Source organism: Larimichthys crocea, chromosome I, assembly GCF_000972845.2.
Source record: "Larimichthys crocea isolate SSNF chromosome I, L_crocea_2.0, whole genome shotgun sequence".
NCBI classification, from domain to species: Eukaryota; Metazoa; Chordata; class Actinopteri; family Sciaenidae; genus Larimichthys; species Larimichthys crocea.
The window spans coordinates 26,157,924-26,179,493 of NC_040011.1; the positions used below are offsets into that span (position 1 = coordinate 26,157,924).

Below are 21,570 nucleotides of genomic sequence, written 5' to 3' on the forward strand. Positions count from 1 at the left end.
CTTACAGGTTGATTATAATGCTCACTATACTTCCCGAACCTGTATGCATCTACCTGTATTTCTCGGCTAAGTCATTACAATATAAATAGACGACCTCCAATGAAAAAGATTTGTATGTCTCTATTCTTGATTAACATAAAGTGTAGGTTATCTAACGTTATTATTCCCCTGTCAAACAACATCAACTGCCAAATTGCTCCAAGTGAAGCATCTGGTTAGTTAAACATGCCAGGGACCAGACGAAGAAGAGCCTACACACGTCTATTACTGCTTCATCAACCACACCCACACACTTCACAGTCCACTGATAGATGGAAAAAAAAAAAAAGATAAATAATTGAAACAATTACATAATCCTCATTCCTTTATGCATTTTTATAAAGTGGAATTCTTTTTCATTATATCCAGATTATTAAAAAAAATTCCCTATTTGAGCTCAAGAGGAAGAAAGCAGAGTAGTAATAAAGTAGACAGCCTTACTAGGGCAGTGTTAGTAAAAAGGAACTGAAATTATGTCGTTTTTAGCTAAATTTGTTCCCAATTTCGAGCGCAGTGCAAATGTAAAGTTCAGATACTTGCGAGTGATCTTGTAAGAAATGTCCTCAAGTGTGTGCTTTTTAAAATAAGAATGTTCGGTGTTTCCTCAGCGCTCAGAATAAAATTGCTAATGTGAGTCATCCTAAAATGTCTGCAATTTCCACACACGCTGACTCTTCTGCTCTGCTGAGCTGTTGCACCTGTGCATGTGGTGTTTCCTTTGAGCTCAGTAAACACCCTCAGGTGCATATAGTAACATCCTGGCCTGCTCCAGACAGCTTTATCCTGCTTTCTCCACACTCTTTCTCTCTCTCTCTCTCTCTCTCCTGCTATTGCTGACCTGCTCTCTTCCTCAGTCTGACTGGCAGTAGTTAAGAATGAACATGACCCTTACACTGACTTCTGCCAACCAAGTGGATGTCTTTTTAAACGGTGAGTCAGAAATGAAACATCAACATTAACTCCCTGCTAAATGATCCCCCTGAATAATGGATGAGGGCACGTGGAGATATGTAGATTCACACCTTCCTACCTTTGTGAGCCTAATTGCTGCCATTCAAGCACATCTAAAGTCAGCCCCACTTCAAGAGCAGACATGGCTACTATCAGTCAATAATGTTGCCTAAGCCTGTATCAAAGGGTAGCCTTAGCTGTCAGAGATCCCTCGCATTAGCTGCTCTTGCAGGAAAAAAAAAAAAAAAAAAAAAAAAAAAAAAACTGTGATGTTATTCATACTTGCACATCTGAAGCCTGCAATGGGTATAATGTACCTTAAAAGATGCTCTGGTGGCATTAAACAGACCTGGGAGCACACACAAATACACATCAGTCTTATCTTGAAACCGCCAAAACACACTCCAAAGGATGTTGAAGTCCTCGAAACACACACAGCACACACACTCATGTACAAGCAGAGATTTTCTTACCTTGGTCTGGCAGCTGGCAAACATTGGGGGGGACAGTCATGTTCAGCACGTCATTGACAGCCGTGTCAACATAGTGTCCTCTCTGGACATCATGTTCACTGTCGGTCTGGTCGCTCTCCTCGTGGCCGCTGTCCTTCAGACTGTTCCCCTCCAGGTCCTTGAATGTCGATGTGCTATATGGGGGCCAGGAGGGAGGAGAGGGAAATGTTGATTAACTGTCACGTCTCCTTCTCTCACACCCTCTCCTCAATCCCTGTGTCTCTGATGGTTTGTGATGAGCTGTCCGTCTTTCTCTCCCTGTCCTTTTTTGCGTCCTTTCCGTAAATTCTCCACCCTTTCTTATGTGGTTTATTTCCATGAATTCAAAGCAGTTCCTTGGTATTTTTTTGGTTGTTGTAAGTCTTACAGTTAAATACTACACTTTTGCGACAAACAAAACCTCCAGCACTAGCTTCCACACTTGCAGTAACCACAACATAAAAAGGTAGTTTAAATCTGTTGAGAGCCTTTCTGGATTAAGTGGACATTTTTCAACTTCGCAGATAGCATGGCAGCTATGGGGTGTTTCAGACAGGGACATTTTGGATGGATGCACTGACTTCAAGGACATCACATTGAACAAACAGGAGGCACTCACTCACTACAATCAAACAAATACTGCAGTAATCAGGCATTCCTGGAAGGAAGATGGATGTAGGAAACGCTGGAAGCATACAAACTGAGCATCTGTCTTGTTTGGGGCTCACAGTCAATAAAGAGGGTGGGGTGGAGGGGCACAATCAACAGCTGCACAGTAACAGCGTGATTTCCCTTCATTTGATTTCCATCCCACTGGAACAAATTCTGCTTTACAAACAACACTAAATAGGGGTGAATATATGAACATGTGTTCTTGCAGGAGAGAGAAAGAAAGAGAGAGAGAGAGAGAAAACTATATGAATGAGTTCATATAAAGGGAGAAAGGAGGAAGTCGACAAAAGAATAGATAGGGGAGAAAATGGGCATAAACAAATGTGTGAAAGAATAAGAAAAGTAGAGGAAGTGAAGGACAGTGCAAGGTAGCTGCATTTCCCAGCCTGAGCCCCACATTCTCCAGCCTGGGAGAGAGGACTGCAGGTAATGCTGGCTCTCTGATGTTATCACTGTAATTGCACCTGTCCCAGACCATAGGCTCACTGGCTCCTGAGGGGATTTCTTTGTAGTGTGCTGCAGAGGCCCACACTTGAATGCTCTTTGTTTACATTAATGCAGGGAATCTTTTGGGGGGAAATTGCCATAATGGCTTTTCAAAAGGCTGGTATGGCCTCAAACAAAAGAAAGCCTGGAATGTTCCGTAGCTGCAGGTAAAAAGGGACAATTGTAGTGTTTCGAAGTGAGCCTGGTGACAAAAACCTCAGTGGCTTGAGGGAATTATTATATGAACCCCCCCCCCCCCAACCCAACTCAACCCTGCATTCCTGCAAACCCTATCTAATATCCTGGTACAGGTGAACTGAAATACAAAGCACAATGAAAACATTTATTGCACCCAAGAAAAAAAAAAGAAAGAACATAATTGTTGACTATTCGTGAAACTGTGGTTGTTTTAAGCCATAACCATGAGTGTTGTCAGTGAGTCAAATTACAGAGTAATAAGGTTATCTGTAAATATGAAAATCATTACTTGCTGATTCTGCTGTGTAATCTAATATCCTGAAAGTATGAGTTTGTGGCTCATTTCAACAAGTGTCTACTAAACGCATTATGGAGTAATTCTATTTATCCCCAAATCTTATCCTCCCATTGCAATTATACAGAATGAAAAACATGCAGGAACACTTGCAAACTGCTGCAACAGTAGCTGTGAACTCATTAGATAAAACAATTACAGATAACAATGGTAACGAGGTGCTGGTAACAATTCCTAATCAAGACATACCTTTTAATGAGGTGGGCTCTGCTGTTCACATAACTGGAGTCAATGGAATAATTCTCCGTCTGTAAGAGAACGATGCAGAGGGTGGAAGGGGGGGGTGGATGTAAGGGGTGGGGGGTTGTGGTTGAGGGATGATGGGGGGCAACAGAGAGAGGTACTTTTAATAATGGAAGCAACCAAAATAATGTTACCAGTAATTGGCTTTCAGTAGAAATGTTATTTTACACAAAGGCCCCGGTGAGCAGCCTCGGCTTTCAAAGGGCTGAATCCTATTCTCTTTCAAAGCACACACACAGAGAGGCTGACTGCGAGTTGAGAACTGAGGAGAGTGCTGCAGTGAGCGCAGCCTCTCTTCTCCTCTTCACCCTCCCCGCTCGCTCTCACTCCCTTGCTCCCTCCCTCCACTGCTGGTCAGCCCACTGTCTTTAAAATGGAGTCATTAGGGCGGACAGACTATCATGCAGACAGAGAAGGAGAAGAAAAGTTTCCCTTTTTTCTTCTCTGAACTCCTCACTTTTCCCATGTTTGAGAAGACATTAATGTAGAAATATTAAATAAATAACTGCAAGAGAAGTAGATGAAATTAAGAGTGTACCAGGGGAATCTTAACTCTGCAATTGCAGATGAAAAGGCTTTCAGAATATGCATACGATAGATCTCTGACCCACATTAGAGAACACAGTTCAAAGGCATCCTACATTCTTCTTTTATTTTTACATTTATTTAGCAAGGAGAATGTCGGATAAGTAAGAGCACATGGGCAGAGGAGTTAATGTATACTGAGCAGGTAGCCCTCCTGCGTCTGCCAAGCATCAACTCACACTAGGTAAGATGTCAGAGGGCAAAAGGGTATCAAAGCCTCTCAAAGGACTTTCCCAGTCCTGTGAACAGCCAGGATACGACAAACTTTGATAACATGCAGGTGTTTTTCTGCAGACAGAAAGCAGAGACTTCACTTAAAATTCCATGGTGCAGATACTGTATCCAGATAAAAAGCTGCGCGTCAATGGCTGACTTCCGAGGGAAGTCTACAGTGCCGGTATCAAAGCCCTGAAGAAAAAAAAAAAAGTCACCCCTATGATAAGAAAGGTTAATGCAGGCACTGGAGCACAATTGCTGATTATCAAGTGAGCTACATATTTGACACAGGCCTGCTGGTGAGGTAGCAGTGGCCCTGCACCGCTGTCATACATGGTCACCAAACAGATTTAGATTAAAACTCAGTGTGCGACTGTGCGAACACCTTAATAGATGAGGTTGAACATTTTGAACTTTTTTCAGCGTTTGCGTGGAAGTAAAACCACAGTGCCACAGAGTCTGAGCAGCGAGGATGTGGGGAGCAGAATAAATGTCAGACATTAGTCTCAGTCTTTTTAGATCTTAGATTTTGGAATAAATAAATAAATACACACATAAAAAAATAAAAGTGACGCTGGCAGATCACAGCAGGCAAGCGTGTGGTGTTTACCTCTGGCAAATAGCTTTCATGACCTGTTTGCATTCTATGAAAAATGTAAGAGCTTGATAATGCTACCAAATACAAGTCCTTGTTTGTTTAGACTCTTTAGGTATTGATGCCATTTTCTCATGGCTCCAAAGACAACAAACATGCTGTGCGGCATTATTATCTGACTGATGCTGACACTGCTATTTGTCTGTCTCCTTTAGTAGCTGTAAACTTCAAGGAACTTGTATATGTGAGACGTGTAGTTATCTTTCAGTATTCTCCACAGCGCATAGGTCTACCTTCAATTATTAGGAGATAAGCTGTTGTTTGCCATCTCACCTCTTGTACTGCTAATTATTTTTGCAGGAAAATGATAAGAAACAAGGTAAGGGCACGCCTCTGAATGGAGTTTGCTAAATTATGATGCAATGTGTTTGCGCTGAAGGTTAGCATCATTCCGTCTGCTTTTTAGCATTTACCCCTAATTAAACTTTAACTCATTACTATAGAGAAGATGATTCATGAAAAGGAATTTAATTAACATTTTATTATTAGCCTTTAATTTGGAGCGTACCATGTTTGTTCTCATGTATTGCCCCTGACTCTTTTTGTTCCCGTTCAGCTTGACTCCATTAAATATCAAAGGTAACAGCAGTGGCAACATACTGCAACACAGATTACTCATTAATTACAGATTATCACATTATTTAATTCATTCCGAAACTATGCCTCATTTCACAAACATATATGTGGCGTTTTATCACAGAATAATATCTCTTCCTCAAAAGACATATAGATTGCTATTATAGATCAATAATGTTTCTGTGCTATAGCCAACATACTGTATATGCGTATGTTTTGTGTTCCACCTGTGCTGCACTTTGGCCACAGTGAACACAAATTAAACTGCCTCGTCTTCTACAGTGGCTGCGCATCAAGTGAGAGACTAATGAAAATGCAAGGCATGAGTAACAAGGGGAAAACTTCATTTAAAAAGACAAGATAGAAAATTTCTTATGAATGTCACTCTGGCTGCAGTGTGTAATTGGTTTGGATGGCAGGTTCTGTGTGAGTACAGCCTGGAGAGTAAGGCAGTATGTCCCTGCTCTCAAGCTGTTCCAGTCCAGAAATGGAACTGTACTTTCCATAATGCAATTCACTCTCAGGGATTTTACATGGAGCTCTCTTAAATGTGTAGTACGTACAACCGAAGTGGACTCTTCCTCTGTAGCTCATCTTCAACAAAGCAGCTGCACATTAATCAAAGGATTCAGTGGAGATAACCACATTTCCTCTATTCATCAAATTGTCAGTGAAAATAAACAAACACTCAACATGTGAGGGCATAACCTTGGGCATTGATGAGTCACTCTGGAGTTCCTATTCTGAGGAAGAATCGGAAGCATTAGCTCAGGCTTCCTGTAAAGAAATGTAATGTCTGCCCCCACATTTCTGACCGACCTCAAATTGGAGGACATGTCAATAGATCTTGCTGAGAGGTCAAGTTTCAGGCAAGAGGATGAGGACTGCTTAACTACAGCAAGGACGCCACAAATGGCTCCTTAATCAGGTTGGACAATGTGTTGTTGTGATCTGAGCGGCCCCAGTTTGGCGGCCAGAGCCACTCTATCCCCATAATTATTGTTCCGTTTCATCTGGAGGACTGGAGGGAGGAATGTAGTCCCCAGTGTCGCAGGGTGACTGATAGGTAGTGTCAGGATGAACGGGGAGGGGAGTGGAAAGAGAGTGAATAGAAAGAGAGAGCGAGAGAGGGTGAAGATGGGAGGAAATGGGGGAGACTTGACCTGCGGGAGACTTGCGGTCCAGCTGCTGCAGCCCAGAAGCTTTCCCCTTTTCACCCTTTGCTTCTTTCTCTCCTGTAAAACCTGAGGCAGAGGGACGATGGGCTTGCTTCTCTGCCACTGAGAGGAAAAAGCAATCTCCTCGCCTAGTTGCTGCCGTAAGATTTGATTTGCCTTCCTCCCAGCGTGACAATTGGTTCTGTAGTCTGGATGCAAGTGTATTCATTGTGTGGGGGCATGGGGAGCACCAGAGTGGAGAGGAAGGGTGGGGGAGTGAAGACACCAGTTGTTACACCAGTAAACACCCGACAAGTTCAGCAGATGTCACAGAGATAGGGGAGAAAAAGAGAGAAAAAAATGTCACACAGCTGCCCTACTGTATGTATTATCGAGGCTGATACAGCACAATATAACATTTAGCAAGCTATAAAAGTATGAACAAATGGAGCAACATGCATTAATACCATGTCATTTGGAAAAAGGGATGCATGAGATGATGCCATCAACATTTGTGTCTTATATATATATAATTATTATAATATATTATTATATAATAAGATATATATATAATATATATATATATATATATATATAATTTATTTAAAGATAAAAAAAACAAGCTGACACAAGAATACTGCAATTTTGTTAGGCAATCTTTGCCAGACTATATCTTTATCTGGACTAATTACCGCTTATTAAATTACAAGATTAAACCTTGCTTAAGCACAAATGCATACGGTCAATCTTTTAAGCAAACTTAACATTCAAGATAAATTGTATCTATTTAAACGGCTTAAAAACAGAAGGCATTTAAGCAGGGTGGGGCTGGGTTGTAAAAGACTGTGTCTGGAAAAAAAAAAAGTAAACATCTAAAAGAAGAAAAATTGATTACAGAAGTGAGTGTTTCATGTCCGTCATGGATGCAACCTTTAATGTCATCAATTTAACTGACATAAAACATCCAGCCATACTTGTTGTGGACACAAAATGCTCTTACTGTCACACTCAAATGCACAGTTTAAACATACAGAACAACAGACTAGACAAAATCAATTAAAACTGTCAGATCAAATTTTGCTGCTTCATACTGTGTTTGAGCAGTCTGAGGTTGTGCCTCAGTCTTCGTTTATTGTTGCTACAGCATGCTCACGGACTCCCCTCAGTCCCGGAAGGAAATGTAACACATAATGTGCCTTGTTATTGATATCCCATTGCTAAAGGAAGAGATGAGGAGAAAGAGATCCAGGGGGTTTACGGGGCAAGCCAGCTCCAATTAGAAAATAAAAGGCTTTATTATCCAGCTAGGTTTGGTTGTGGTAAAGTTAAATGAGTAGTGATGGGTACAAAAAAAAAATATAGAGAGGAGGAAATTAGAGGGAAAACACCGGATGAAGGATGGTTGGTGTCCCAAAGTGCCTGTTTACAGATGCATGTATTCGCCTCATGTAATTTTGCAGAGAGGATGCAGAGGAGTGTGTGAGTGTGTCTGCAGGTGACTTTCTCATTCTATACACTGTGACTGTGAAAGGAAATGCTTCACTTTGAGCCTCTTGCACATTCATATTCTTGCACACACAGACTCTCTCTTTCCGCTTCCCTACAAAAGCACTGCTCCAACAATCCCTGACTTGCAGGGCAGAGCTGGCGCACGACCACAACGCCTCTGGGTGCGCCACCACTAGGGAGCTCACACTCAAGTCTGTGTGACACCCATGACGAAGACACAGACCACCAAGGCACCTGCATAGACTGGGTTCATATTTTGTTCACAACTTGAAAAGGAATAAATTCTCTTTGGCCCTTGAGCTAACCCTCCACCACTACCTCTCTGCCCTCTACCCCTATGACCATCATCACCACCATCTTCCCGATTATAGAATTTCCCATAGATCCTCTGCCATCTGCTAGATTATAGATTTCCCTCTTCCTTTATAGAGGGCAGGGCCCCTAAGGGAGGATCAACGTTAAAAAGGGTGAAAGAGTGCCTGAGGCACAGCCATGGTTGTGGATGAGATTACATTTTCTATTTCTGCCTGCTGAAGGGGGGGAGGGGGGGTGCGCTGTGGTGAATACAGAGAGTTGTTACCATTTAATATCAACTGGCTCCCTTGCAAACTCAAATTATACACAATCAATTGTGACAGAAGGGTACACGTGTGACAAATAACCTGCCACATTCTCTGCATCATTTCACTTCATCACCCATCAATTCACCCCAAACCCAGTAGCCCATCTGGGAATCAATCATGTTATGAAAGTGAGTGATTCTGTGGAGAAAAGGTTTTTAAAAAGCTTCCTGGCTCTGCTGTACCTCTAGCTTGTACGTTTCGGTGGTCTGTGTAACCGGACAAAAAAAAAGAAAAAAAGAAAAAAAAAGAAAAAAGAGTGAATTAAATGCTATTAAAAGGTCAGTTGTGTCCTTGACCACATGTGCTAAGTATTGAGTATTGTTTGAGCAAACTAAATAACAGCCTCTGTGAAACACAATGAAACAGATACGTAAACACAACACCACTTCCTGCTTGCATTTCCTCCTCATTTTCCTTGCCTTTCCGTGTGAAATTGAACAAATATTTGCTCATTCCGGCCAAAACAATCACCTCCTGCTCTCATGAAGTCAGGAAAAAGACCCAAGCACTAAGGCTATTACTTGCTCCACCTGTGTATCACCCCCCACATAGGAAACTGCACATTGTGCGGCTGTCTTTTATTCTGAAACAGAGACAATAGTCCAGACCAGTCTCCATGTCACTCAGGCCTACAGGCTCCACAGAAGTCCAGTTAGTAGAGATGTGATTAATTATACATACATTGATAGAAACAACATTCATTATTCATGAACTTCTCAACGTCAAAGCTATTTCCCTCCCTTTCAGCATGATGAAAAGATTTTAAATAATAGGCCCCCTTTGCAGACGTCTGCATTCCAGTGGAGTCGACTGACGCTAAAGAGGCTTAAGTCGGAGCTGTTGTCTTACCAGGGAATCACTGCCCCGGACCAACATGTTTCAAACTGTTGGTGGCTGTGTGGGTTCCGGGGTCTGTGTTTTCGTTTTGTCTTTGTCTTAAGAGACACGGCTGGTGCTTTTAATCCTTTCAGATGGAGTTATAGTATTCACTTTGAATGAATAGAGGTGTGCAGCGCCACCAGACACACAAGACTGGATAGAATTTCATTTAACACCTGTTCAGCGTACAGGCCTGCATGCGTTTTCAAACCTATTCTGCCTCTAACTCAGAAAGAAAGACAGAGTAACTCAATAAGATTATGATTCATGGTTTTTACATAGTAAAAACGGGGGAGGGACGAAAAAGACTTTGGTGTCTACACTGTTTCCTCAAAGAAATCGGCTTACTTGTCTTAAAGCCTGTAGGGCCTAATCAAACTCAAATAGCAGGAACTTCCCCTTTAGGCAAGTCTTGAGGGATTTTCTTTAATTTGGATGTCAGACTAAAAAAGTTTTCACACTCCTCTCATCCAAAAATCCGTTAATGTGTGTATGGCGCCACATGAGAGTGTTAGGTGGTGACTTTTTTTGATCACTCGGAAATGCTGAAGGAAACATCTAATCCAGGTAGACTTTGTGGTTTCTGTGCCTCCTGGGAACGAGCAACTACAAACATATGTATTTAGGAGTCATTTCATCTTGAGAGAATTACTAGATAGCATTTCCTCTTTTCAGTTGTGCCCTATATTAGCCAGTGTTGAGCGGGGAGGGGAGGGCATGCTAAATGAGCGTATAAGGAATTCCCAAAGGTTTCTCACACCTCCCCTGAGATGGGACTTAAATATAAACATTCAGAAACACTGCAGATTATGTAAACACGTTCCCCTTATATACTTACATGAGAGCCGTGACTAAATAAACAGCATAACTTCGAGTCACTTTTGAAATTGATAAACTAAGAATCAATTTTTGATTAGCTGGATACACACGAGGACGCCAGAAATGAGAATCTGTGAATCTGCAAGGAGAGCCGATCAACTTGCACTCGACAACATGGTGGAGCATGGCTCAGTACATTTTCCTCTTAGCAGCTTAACGATGGCTGCCAGTCACATCGGTGCTGCTGTAGTCTCCCTGTCTGTCTCCCTTTCTCCCACCGTCTCTCTTTTCCTCTCGCTCACTGTGACAAGGCATCTTTCCAGACATTTTAGTTGGATGGAGATTTGCAGCAGCTCATTACAGACTGGGAGGCTCTGTGAGCGGATGCAGTCACTCGGAGATGGATTGAGTGGGTCTGTTTATTGACATGCCTTAATCTGACACTGGGTAAAGGGAATGAGTCACCGCCTCCAGACACACTACCACATCACAGCCACTCCAGCAAATAGGGAGGCAGCACCCAGGATACAAGTGGAACTTCATCAGTGCTCATTAATCCAACTACCCCAGGCCACTCGCTCAAACAAACCATGTTTACACTGCGTGTTGAGCTGGATGGAGGGGTGATGGAGCTTTTCAAAGGGCATGTGTGCAGGTGTTCAGATCCGCATTGCACACACACACACACACACACACACACAAACATGTACTCTAGTCTCCAGCTCATCAAAAAAACACCCACCCTAACCCACAACCCCCTGAAAACATAGTATCTGTGTACACCAGCTGCTAAAACTCGGGTTGATGCACTTTGTCTCGCAAATCAGAGCCGATGCTCAAATCAGAGAGTGGACGTTTGGGCTTGATGCCAAGTAAGTATCATAAAATGGGGCTTTTTATTAAACAGATGGGCATATGAGATCTTTTAGGTTGCGTCAAAACAAAGCTACGCCTATCAGTGAAGCCTAGTTAGCTTTTTGATCCTGTTAGCTCGTGCTTCAATGTGAAACACATCTGCTGCTAATATTTGGGATGGTCTTTCTAGGCAGCTGTCAGCACCAGGATTGACAGCAGAGTATTAGCTGCTTGCACATCACCACTGCATCTGTAAATCCAGCTTGTTAACAGGACTGTGACAGGCTGCCTTCAGGGCACAGGCAGAACAAAACAACATCAACATCACTATGGGGTCTGATGCTACTGTTTGTTTTCCATTACAGTGCCACTTAGTGCACTGTCTGAGAGTTGTGAACGTATGAATCCTCTATATTCTACATTAAACTGCAAATTTACAAAAAAAAACAAAAAAAATCCAGACCAAGAAATGTGTGAAAATGTGTAAGCCAATCTCAAACAAAAATATATCTTTCTTGAAGAAAACGCACACATGCAGGCACAAAGGCAAAACAAGCAAAATGGAATAAATGCAGTGTGAGTCACAAAAAAAAACACAACACAGTTTTACAGTGAAACTCCCATGCTCATGCGTCACACACACACATGCAGTCGCAGTGGGGGAAGAAATTCGAAGTGGGGCCTGCTGTCGGCTCCATCAGGGACTGGGAACCTAGCAGCTTGAGAGCAGGGCCAGTAGAGAGGGGGCCAGATGCAGTGGGCTTGACCCACTCATTCGTGAGGGAGGGGGGGGCTGTTTCAGCAGCTGAAACACACAGGGATTAGTCGCTCTGACTTCATTTAATTTAATTTGTATTAGGGCCGTCTTTGGGGGCAAACATCGTTTTTCACTGCGGGGGGATATACGGGGTCATGGAAAACAGCAACAGACGGTGGATCTCTGCCTCCTACCCCTTGCAGTGGATCCACAGGGGAATGTACTGTATTCCCAGACCTCAGGCGCACACACACCACACACACATACACCAACTCAAGCAGATATCTTGTTACTCCCTAATTATGCCTATATTATGAAGTCAAATCTACCCTATTGAAATGCATCTTAGACCCTGCATCGACCTTTCCACAGTTTGATTTCTTGAAATGAATACCTTGAATCCTTTTGTTCCCCCAATATAAACAACATGTAGTAATTTTCTGTTCTTATCAAAGCTCTGTGCACTTGTGTGTCCGTGTGAGTGTGTGCGTGCGCGCTTGTTGCAAACACGCACACACTAAGCTGTTATCTACCAAGAACATATCTTAAGGGTGGATGTTTATCTGTGATGATGCAGATCGGAGTTCTCTTTGTCTCAGTGCAGTGGTACATAACATTATTTGTCTTTTGTTTTTTTCTTTTTTTCATTTCTCCTAGGCTGATATAGTTTGATATCCTATAGCAGAGAAATCCTTTTAGTTACCGCCAGGCATCTAATGTGTTTTTACTTGTAATCTGGGAATTTAATAAATGAAAAGGAGAGGGAAAAAATCTGTACACAATCGAATAATTCAAGTCCCCACTGTATTCCGTGCAACATGACTTACGCTGTTAAGCAGAGGAGGAAAACAACTGCAGTGAGTGAGTGAGCACCCAACATGCTTCCTCACAATCTACAATAGCTCTGTGGAAAAATATGGCAGCGATCAGCCATGAAGTCTGCTGTAGCCAAAGCCTGCGGTCATATGAAAGCCTCCTTTCTGTCTTGTACAGGTGACATACTCTGAGAGAAAACTAATGTACCATGCACTGGGAAAAGTAGTTTTATTACACAAAACATCTAAAAAAAAAATCAAGAAAACAATGTGTGAGCTGCAAAGGCATTGCTTTGTCTTTTCTAGACAGAAAGGACTGTTCTGCTGGAGCCTGTACAAGATTATCAGGCGCTCACTGGCAACCTTTTTTTTTTTCCCCCTCTCTCCCTCAGCCCCTATCAAAAGATGTTACTGTGTAAAATGTCAAAGAAAAAAGAGGCAAGAGAAGTAATCTCCTTCTCCTTTTTGATCGCAAGTGGAATAATTGGAACCCTCTTAGGCTCATTACATGAGTTGCCCGCCAGCCAAAAGACGGCTTCAACTGCCCCTTTCCATTCATGTTGGAGCTTTGAAAAATATCGCTTCCTCTAGTAACAACTCTTTATGAGATGCAATGACTAGAGGTCCTGGTACCTACACTAACGGGTTATCCTACGACGCTTTTGAAAATATATCTTCTCACTGCCACTGTCAAACATCAATTCAGAGAAATGGGAAGTAAACAGCAACAATCTGGCTCAGTAATAATGTCATTATGCATATTGCACAGCACCTCTCACCCCCACTCTTTTTAGGTATTGCCGTTTTTCTCAGTTATATAAGGTATTGCAAATTCGTAACACCGTTGTTTGACTTCATTCGGATCCCTATTACTAATAACCTGGTCTTCATTGTTATTACAACTATGCTTGTAATTATTTTGACTCTAATTACTATTACTGTATTACCCAAATTAACCTTATTCTGGGTTTAGATCACCCGCACTGATGGTAGCCAAGACATGCCTATGAAGAATGGCACCAATGTCCCTTCAGATAAATCCAGTATAATTAGCTGTGTGCCTTACAGGGCCTGTGTGATGGTAATAATTAGAGCTACTGTAGCAAAGGTCATGCAAAACAATTTAGAGAGGATGCTGGCTGCATGGGTAATAGGGAGAGAGGGGGAGCGACAAGAGGGAAGAGAGAGCTCAGATGAACACGAAGACTCTTCTCTCTTTCCATCCTTCAGAAATGGAAGACGTATGGTTGTTACTTTGCCTCTGCACTTGGTTCATTTTTAACCAATGCTCTCAAAATAATAGAAATTGAAAACCCATTTTAATGGTGAGTAGACTCCCAGCTAACGTAGTTTAAATGGATCCGTGATTAGATTTGAGGAAAGTGCCACGGGGTGTATCTGTGAACGGGTATCAGCTGAAATCGATTTGCTGCCTTTGAGGTGTGATATCCCTCCCCTGGTCACCATGTTGTTGCAACTGTTCATTAGCTTGAGTTGAAAGCTCACCTATAGTTATCATTATTAATTGTAAGTGTGTGAGTGAGCGAGCGAGCGAGAGATGTATTGCTTTACCCAGATGCACAGGTTAATGAGCAGAGTCAAAAATGTTGACACTCAGGTAAACAAGAACTAGCACACAAAGGTACTTCTATTTCTACGCTCCCCCCATGTGGCTTGACTCTCTATGTGACTCCCAGGCTGCTCCTAAGCTGAGAGCTCAGGGTTCACAGTCTGGATCCACAAGGAATTCTCTTCACTCCCTCACCTTGCCGCTATCACGCCCCGATGAGATAAGCAACAGACGAACACTCAAATATAGCATCTCAAACAACACTTATGCCTATGTGTGCTAGATTGGTCTCTATTCCCTGTTGCAATACTGACACCCCCCACAACTCCCAACAACACTTCATTAGCAGGGAGTGATACAAACAGCCCTAAACTGGTAGCACAAACCCTTAGATACTAGGCCTGTTCTTTTGGGTTTTAATTTTTTTTTTCGATCATCACCTGAACTGTGCAATAGCTGCTTATCAGATGGGTGTTTTGCATATTTTTGCTTGCTTTAGAAAAAAAAAATGCTGTCTAGAAAAAGTTTGTTTTACCACTGAGCCAGGAGGCGATTAACTTAGCTTTGTATTAAGACTTGAAACAGGATGAACAGATAGCAAAAAAAAAGCCATCAGTACCTCTAAAGCTAACTGATGTCCACGTTGTATCTGGTTTGTTTAATCTGTACAAACCCTAAACTGTAAAAACGACAGGTTGGGGTTTTATGTGCCAGACTATATCTTGACCAGGAGGAGTGGTGAAAAAGAGTCAGTTTGCAATCGCATGGTGACAACAGCAAAGCAACAAAATGCAAAACTATTGCTTAACATTGGTGTGATGCTTTAATTGTAAGTGATTCAGCATCAGCACCAGTGGCACTGGCTGAAGAGAAGTGGAAGCATGGAAATTCTGTAAATTATTGTCAGTTTGTAAGTTTCTGTCATCATAGATGTGTTCAGTTTATCTGTGAGAAATTATTTTGTCCACATTCTTTCCCACAACAAAGGCCGAAGTAATTGTGTCAAACACAAAATAAATGTCTGTGTGAAAATAATTAAAGGCGACCAGTACTGCGCTCATAAAACACTGCTGGACATCTGATTTAGCTGCTTTATTCATCTAACCTTCTGATGAAAAACTTTGGGGGCGTGAGTGGAGGCATATGCAAAGATCCATATGGCTTTGACTGAGAGGGTTTAAAAACTGTAAATTGTGATTATCACTGATCTCCATCGTCAGATGCCTAATCTCTATGACTCATATCCACACTGGTCACATTGGGTGACGATAAACTGTCCTCCCCCACATCCGAAGTCCCAAACAAGTGTTGAGGGAAGCAGTGATAAGCAGGTCCTTATCCTTTTAAAGACACTCCCGTAATCCAGCAGTGGCGAGGGGAGGGGGGTTCAGATTTAAGGGATTTAGTCTGGATTATAGCTAGTCCTCCAAATTAAACCAAAAGTCAGCTTTCTGCAGTTGCTCATGCAAGCTGGTGACTGGCTTGTTACCAACCCCACTAACAAGGAACACGATGGTCTATATTTAGAAGATGCTCTCATTCAGCCAACAGCCAAACAAACGTGAGCAATGCGGGAGTGAAATTCGACCCATGCTCACCTAAACTAAATATTCGTCTTTCTCCTCCCTTTCAATTCCCAGCTGATCTCCTGTGACTATACTCTTCTGTCCTGTGTACCTGCTTCTCGTTGCCAACCAGCTTAGCCACAGACAAGCTCCTCAACCAGGGCAAGGATGCTCTGTCCCCACTGATGCTGCTTCCCACAGCAAAACAAGGCTAAATCTGGGGCTTAGAGGCCAAAATAATCATTACTGGGTAGCACACAAATGAAAAGTCAGAACGCCACTCCTATGTCTGTACTCCCCCACCACCCTTGGTATTTTGTCTGCTGTCCTATTACACATTAACAAAAAAGGGGCCAACTACACATTAGAATTTAGGACCAACAAAATTTTGGCCTGATGAAGCAAACTGAAAGAAAAAAAAGAGGAAAGACTAGATTTTGAAATTTACATTTTTTTTCTAGGAAAAAATACATTTTTGCAACAGTTTTTTAACCAAAGGTAAAAAAAAACAAAAAAAACATTTGAAGTGCAGCACAGCTTAAATTGTTTAAATTACAAAAAAAAGCAACCAGTAAAAAATGTGTCATTGCTACTGGTGAAACATTTTAAGATTTAATGGACAGATATCAGTCCAGTACTGATGCTTTAACAGTCCTTACAGTCTGCTTTGATGTAACAACCCTTGAAGTAGATAAGGGCACTTGAACTCAGCTCCATAGTTGCCTTCCTGCCGTGCTCCTCAACAAAAAAGCCAACCATTGCTATTATTAAGGCACAAAGATTACATGCAGTATTCTCTTTAACAAGTATAGTGTAGCCTTCCTTCTCACGAGATTCCCATAAGACTGAACTGGGAACAGCTCTCAAATAGAGAACAGGTATAGGAGAGTAATCTTGAACTAGGGAGGTTACTGGAGAAAGTACTGCACTCGGAGCAGTCTGACAGAGGCCAAGTGCTTTTCATTCATTAACTTGGCCGCCTATGCTGTGGTATGTCAAACGGTGGACGTGAGGGGAAACTCAAAACTGAGGTCTCATTGTGCTCCAAAGCCAGACACTGACTGAACCCTGAATATTGTTTTCTGATGCTATAAGAGAGCACAAAGAGGCGGGTGAAGTCGTTATCAATTCCCTTGCAAGGCAATCATAACTATTATCATTAGTAGTGTTTTCATCCTCTGAGCTCAGCCCAGAGTAGATATCTAATCTATTCCCTGGCACACATTCTTGTCTTTCCAACTTGACCTGGTATCACTCGAGCAAAGAAATGGTTTCCCGCCTCCCTGGAAACTAGATATGGGCGTAAATAACAGGCATGGGCTTTTTCTGAAAAGACCTAATCCCAGGAAAACAAACCTGAGCGAAACAGGCCCACCTGAATTGCTTTCAGGAAAACTAGATAATCAAAATGCAAAACAGTCTTTGATAGAAAAATGAGCCGACTTCTAACAACAAATCCCTGACACCTAACATCAGCAAATTCTCCACCTGAACTTTTATTTGTATGCTGTGTTTGGGTTTTTAATGTAATCACACTGCATACGACGCTCCATCAATGAGCTATTCTGATTTATGTCAGCCTGAATCAGACTGACTGCTCGGAGCTTTACAGACATCATGAATGAGAAAAGCAGCCACACACTGAACACATTAGGGGTCCCACCATCTCCTCAGACAGGGGGACAATGAGTGGGGGAGCGGAGATAAAGAAGGGGGATAACAGGGGTGAAGAATTGGTTGACGCTGATCGGGCAGAGAAAAGGGGTGAGAATGGGAGAAAAGAAAAGAAGAGGCCCAAGACACTGGCCACACAGGGCAAAGGGAACATGAGGGCTCTGAGAGGCCTACACTCGGTCATAGCCCATTAGGCTGGCTTGGTGAAAATGCTACAGCTCATTACATGCTTTGCCTCTGTTCTGTGGATGAACAATGCACAATTACGCTACCCTGCTGCTCCTCTAGCCATACTGCTGCATGCCTCTGAGGCGGCTGATATTGCTGCTATAGTGGCTCGCCTGCCAACAGCCTCAGTGCTCATCAAACATCCCATACATGCGCTCCCTAATGTGCATCCAGGTTTATGTCTAGAAACAAAAGCGTTATATGAATTTGCTGAAATGAAAGGAGGGGGAAAAACAGGAAAGGCTGCTCCACCACTGGAGCAAACAAAACAAAGGTATAATGCAGCATTTGTGTGTGTAATACAATGACGTTCGCTCCCTTTTGTCTGCACTGCCTTCTTTAAGTTCTATAAAAAGGTAGATTTGACAAAGGGATACAAACACACTTTTGTTTACAGCTGAATTAAGTTTTACTCAATCTCGCAATTCTTGTAAAGCCAGGTGCAGTGCTACCATACAGATGTGACAAAAATAAAGACCGTAAAGTGTAAGCAGACAACGCTGAAAGTACCGTGACAATATCTGCAATGCAGTAAATAACTAAACTCAAGAATCATCTATCCACCGGCAAATTGGTTCTCTTCAAGTCATCCTCTTTTTTATGCAATTATGCATGCAGTAGCTGACATTTAATCTGATGGGGGAAAATGCTAACTAACATCCTCCTGCTTTCCCTTTGTTTTAGGCAAAAAACAGGACACTTGGAAAGGTCATTCTTCCCTGGTGTCAGAGCTGGCTGCTTGGAAAAGTTTCCGTTCACAGTGAGTATTGTTATTATGTTTCACAGAGGCCCTTCCCCCATTTCCCTGTCATTCAAAAAACATAGCATCAGCTCTCAGGAGAAAGCCCTGGGAACTCACTTAACAATGCGGCAACAAGTGTGGTAAACTGCAGTTTAGCTTAGACAGGATAGTGGATTTTTTTTTTTACTAATATCCATGGACCTCAATTAATACCTTTTCGGCACATTTGGATGAAATTAGTTTTTGGCCCACTCAAACCCTAACAGTCATTACTCTCTAGTAATGACTGTTTTTTTCGCACTTTGTTTACTTGGTGAAACACATTCAGATTTAGTTGTTTCACAACAGATCTAAAAAGAAAAATATAATTTCCCTAAAGACAAATCCCTTGTTACTCTTATGCAAGGAGGGATAGCTATATTGAAAGAGTGTCAATGTTTTCTGAACGTGCATGTGCCAATACGTATTGTTTTTAATATTTTTAAGCGTTAGGGACAGAGGTGGGCACATTCTTCTTGATACACACAGGATACAGATCAACTAGTACTGTGAGCTTCCGAAGCAAACAGATTTTACTCTTGGTTGGTTTGTGTTTTTAAATATGTAAGTCGATGTAAGTTTGCAAAATCTGGATCAAAGAGAGATCCTGGAGCCTTCTATCGTCATTCATAGAAGTCTATTGGCTTTATTTTTTATTTTTTTATATATGATCATTGAAAAATGTCTTAGAAAATCTGTTTTCATGGTTTTAGATTTGCACATGTTAACTGCCTCTATTTTGGGATTCGAGAGTCCATGTATTTCCATGAAAGAAAACAGAATGCGGCATATTTGTGTCAGAGTTTAATTTGAAAATAAAAAAAATAACGCCGCAGGAAACTCATTTAAATGGGTAATTACGTCCACGCAGCATTGCTTGCAGGGCTTAACAAGGTGCGTAATGATGTCCCCTTCCCCAACGATAAACATCATCACTATGTCCATTTCCTTCACTCCATTTAACCGTCTCTCATTTACGTGAGGAACCATCAGCCTAGAAGTCTACTGCCTACTAGCTATTTTTGCATTTAGTTACACGTCCACAAAAAAAAATCTTTTAACATAAATTGTTGGACAGTTAATGGCATTATGTGCCTAGCTTTGGCTCCACACAACAAATCCCTTCATTTGATGTTTAATAGGTTTATAAGAAAGTTCATTTTTTCCAGATCAGAGTGCTTTTAATGTATTTGAAAGTATACGTTTTCCTTTTCAGTGATGTTGCCTTGAACCAAGCCAAATTATCTCAAAAGATGGATGAATGGTTAAGTTGATCATTACAATATGGTTTTACTTTGATGCAGCTCTGTGCCTATGTGTGTCTACTGAAATATAAAAGCCTAAAAGTGTCTGTTGTGCCGTATGTAGTTTGCTGATGTTATCAAGTTTGAACATTTGATGATTTTATCGTATCAACTATCAAGATTTCAGGGAAATAGAGTGAGTGTGAAACTCAAAACTTATTCCCAAACAACTATCCCTTCTTAATACCACTTTCCAGATATGCAGGTACATCTAAATAATCCTAATACTTGTTTGTTTTTTTCCGGGGAAAAAAAGCATGTTGTACTAACAATAGAAACGTGACATTATTGCTTTTTGTAGAACCCGATGTGATTTGTGCAATAAAATCTCCTTATCCCAATACCACATTTCACAGAGACAAATAACATGTTTCATGCAGTAGCAATACAGGTTGAGTAAAATCATAGGCATTCTATAAATAGTTCTCCCTCCCCTCTCCTATTCCCTTCTGTCTCTCCTTGTTTTTCTAGGCCTTGCCATTTCTCTACAGTATTTCTCCCTCTGTCTGCTCCTCACCAGTCACATGTGGTTAAGGACACATACAGTGACATGTGTACATCAGACGCCATCACTTATGTGTTTTGACTCTTAAGCTCTTTGGCTGGATGCTCTGATCCCGACGAGAGGGTGGCAACCCGGCGGGCCTGGATGCTTCTGACTGGCTGCCTGGGGTCGTTATGTCATTCCATCGTACCTCCACAACATCCAGAATGACATGCAGTGACTGGGTGTTGCGGGTTGGGGTCAAGGCTATAAAAACCCAGCCAAGTGTAAAACTAGCACTGGTTGTGCATGAAGTGAAAACCATCTTGTTGAGTAATGTCACAAAACCACCCTACAGCGTCACCAGCTTTGTGTGTTAAACACGGTGGGAGGAGCCAGCTGAGGAATGTAATCAGAGTGCACCGAGTACATCACTGTCACACTGTTAATTTATTTCTGACAGACAAGACTTTATTTCACCTTATAAACACTGACACTTGAAAAGCAGAGCATTTCTGAAGTCTCTGCCTTACAAATAACCTCTCTAAATAATTAACAGGTTCATCTGCCACTCAATCAGTGCGCATCTTAAGCTTTTGGAGATGAAACACTTCTTTTTTTTTTTTCTCAAATCCTTTGAAAGAATAAGACTAAAGAATGCAACACATCTAACTCTTCCAACACATCAGTAATAAATAACAGAACGCTGTCTTTTAAGATCAAGCAATTATGTATCCCTTCCCCTATTGCACAGAATCTGTTTTTTGTTTCAGTTCCACCATGATTGACAAAGTGTTCAGGGTTGAATACATTTTGCATCATCAGAGAATCTGGATGTTTTCTTGTTGTTTTTTTGTCACTTAAAGCTTTAAGCTTTCTGACAAAACATTGACTGCATGTCCTTCAGTGTCTTGTACTGTCAACTGAATTTAGAATAATTAAAAGGGATTGCTCAGTCACCTTTTTTTAAATCAAAAGAGGAGCTCTGCCTTTGTACCTGTACACTTAAAGGACTGAGCGATTTTATTTTTTTGTTACTTTCATTTATGTAATTCTATGGTTCGTCTAAATGTCTAGACCACG

At 41.7% G+C, this 21,570-nt stretch overlaps 1 protein-coding gene across 7 annotated transcripts in view; it reads right to left on the reverse strand.

The window, feature by feature from the left end:
* The window catches only part of pcdh19 (protocadherin 19), a 52,713-nt gene that overhangs the window by 20,555 nt on the left and 10,588 nt on the right, over positions 1–21,570 (reverse strand). For 4 of the 7 annotated variants that reach the window (XM_019260725.2, XM_019260717.2, XM_010731996.3 and 1 more), the window contains exons 3-4: positions 3,382–3,440; positions 1,464–1,636 (exon numbers count right to left, since the gene is read on the reverse strand). In XM_019260725.2, the coding sequence (XP_019116270.1) occupies positions 1,464–1,636; positions 3,382–3,440 (232 nt within the window). Of the gene's footprint in view, positions 1–1,463; positions 1,649–3,381; positions 3,441–21,570 lie in introns of all 7 variants that reach the window. The other 3 variants (XM_019260705.2, XM_019260710.2, XM_019260694.2) reach the window with 1 other exon arrangement.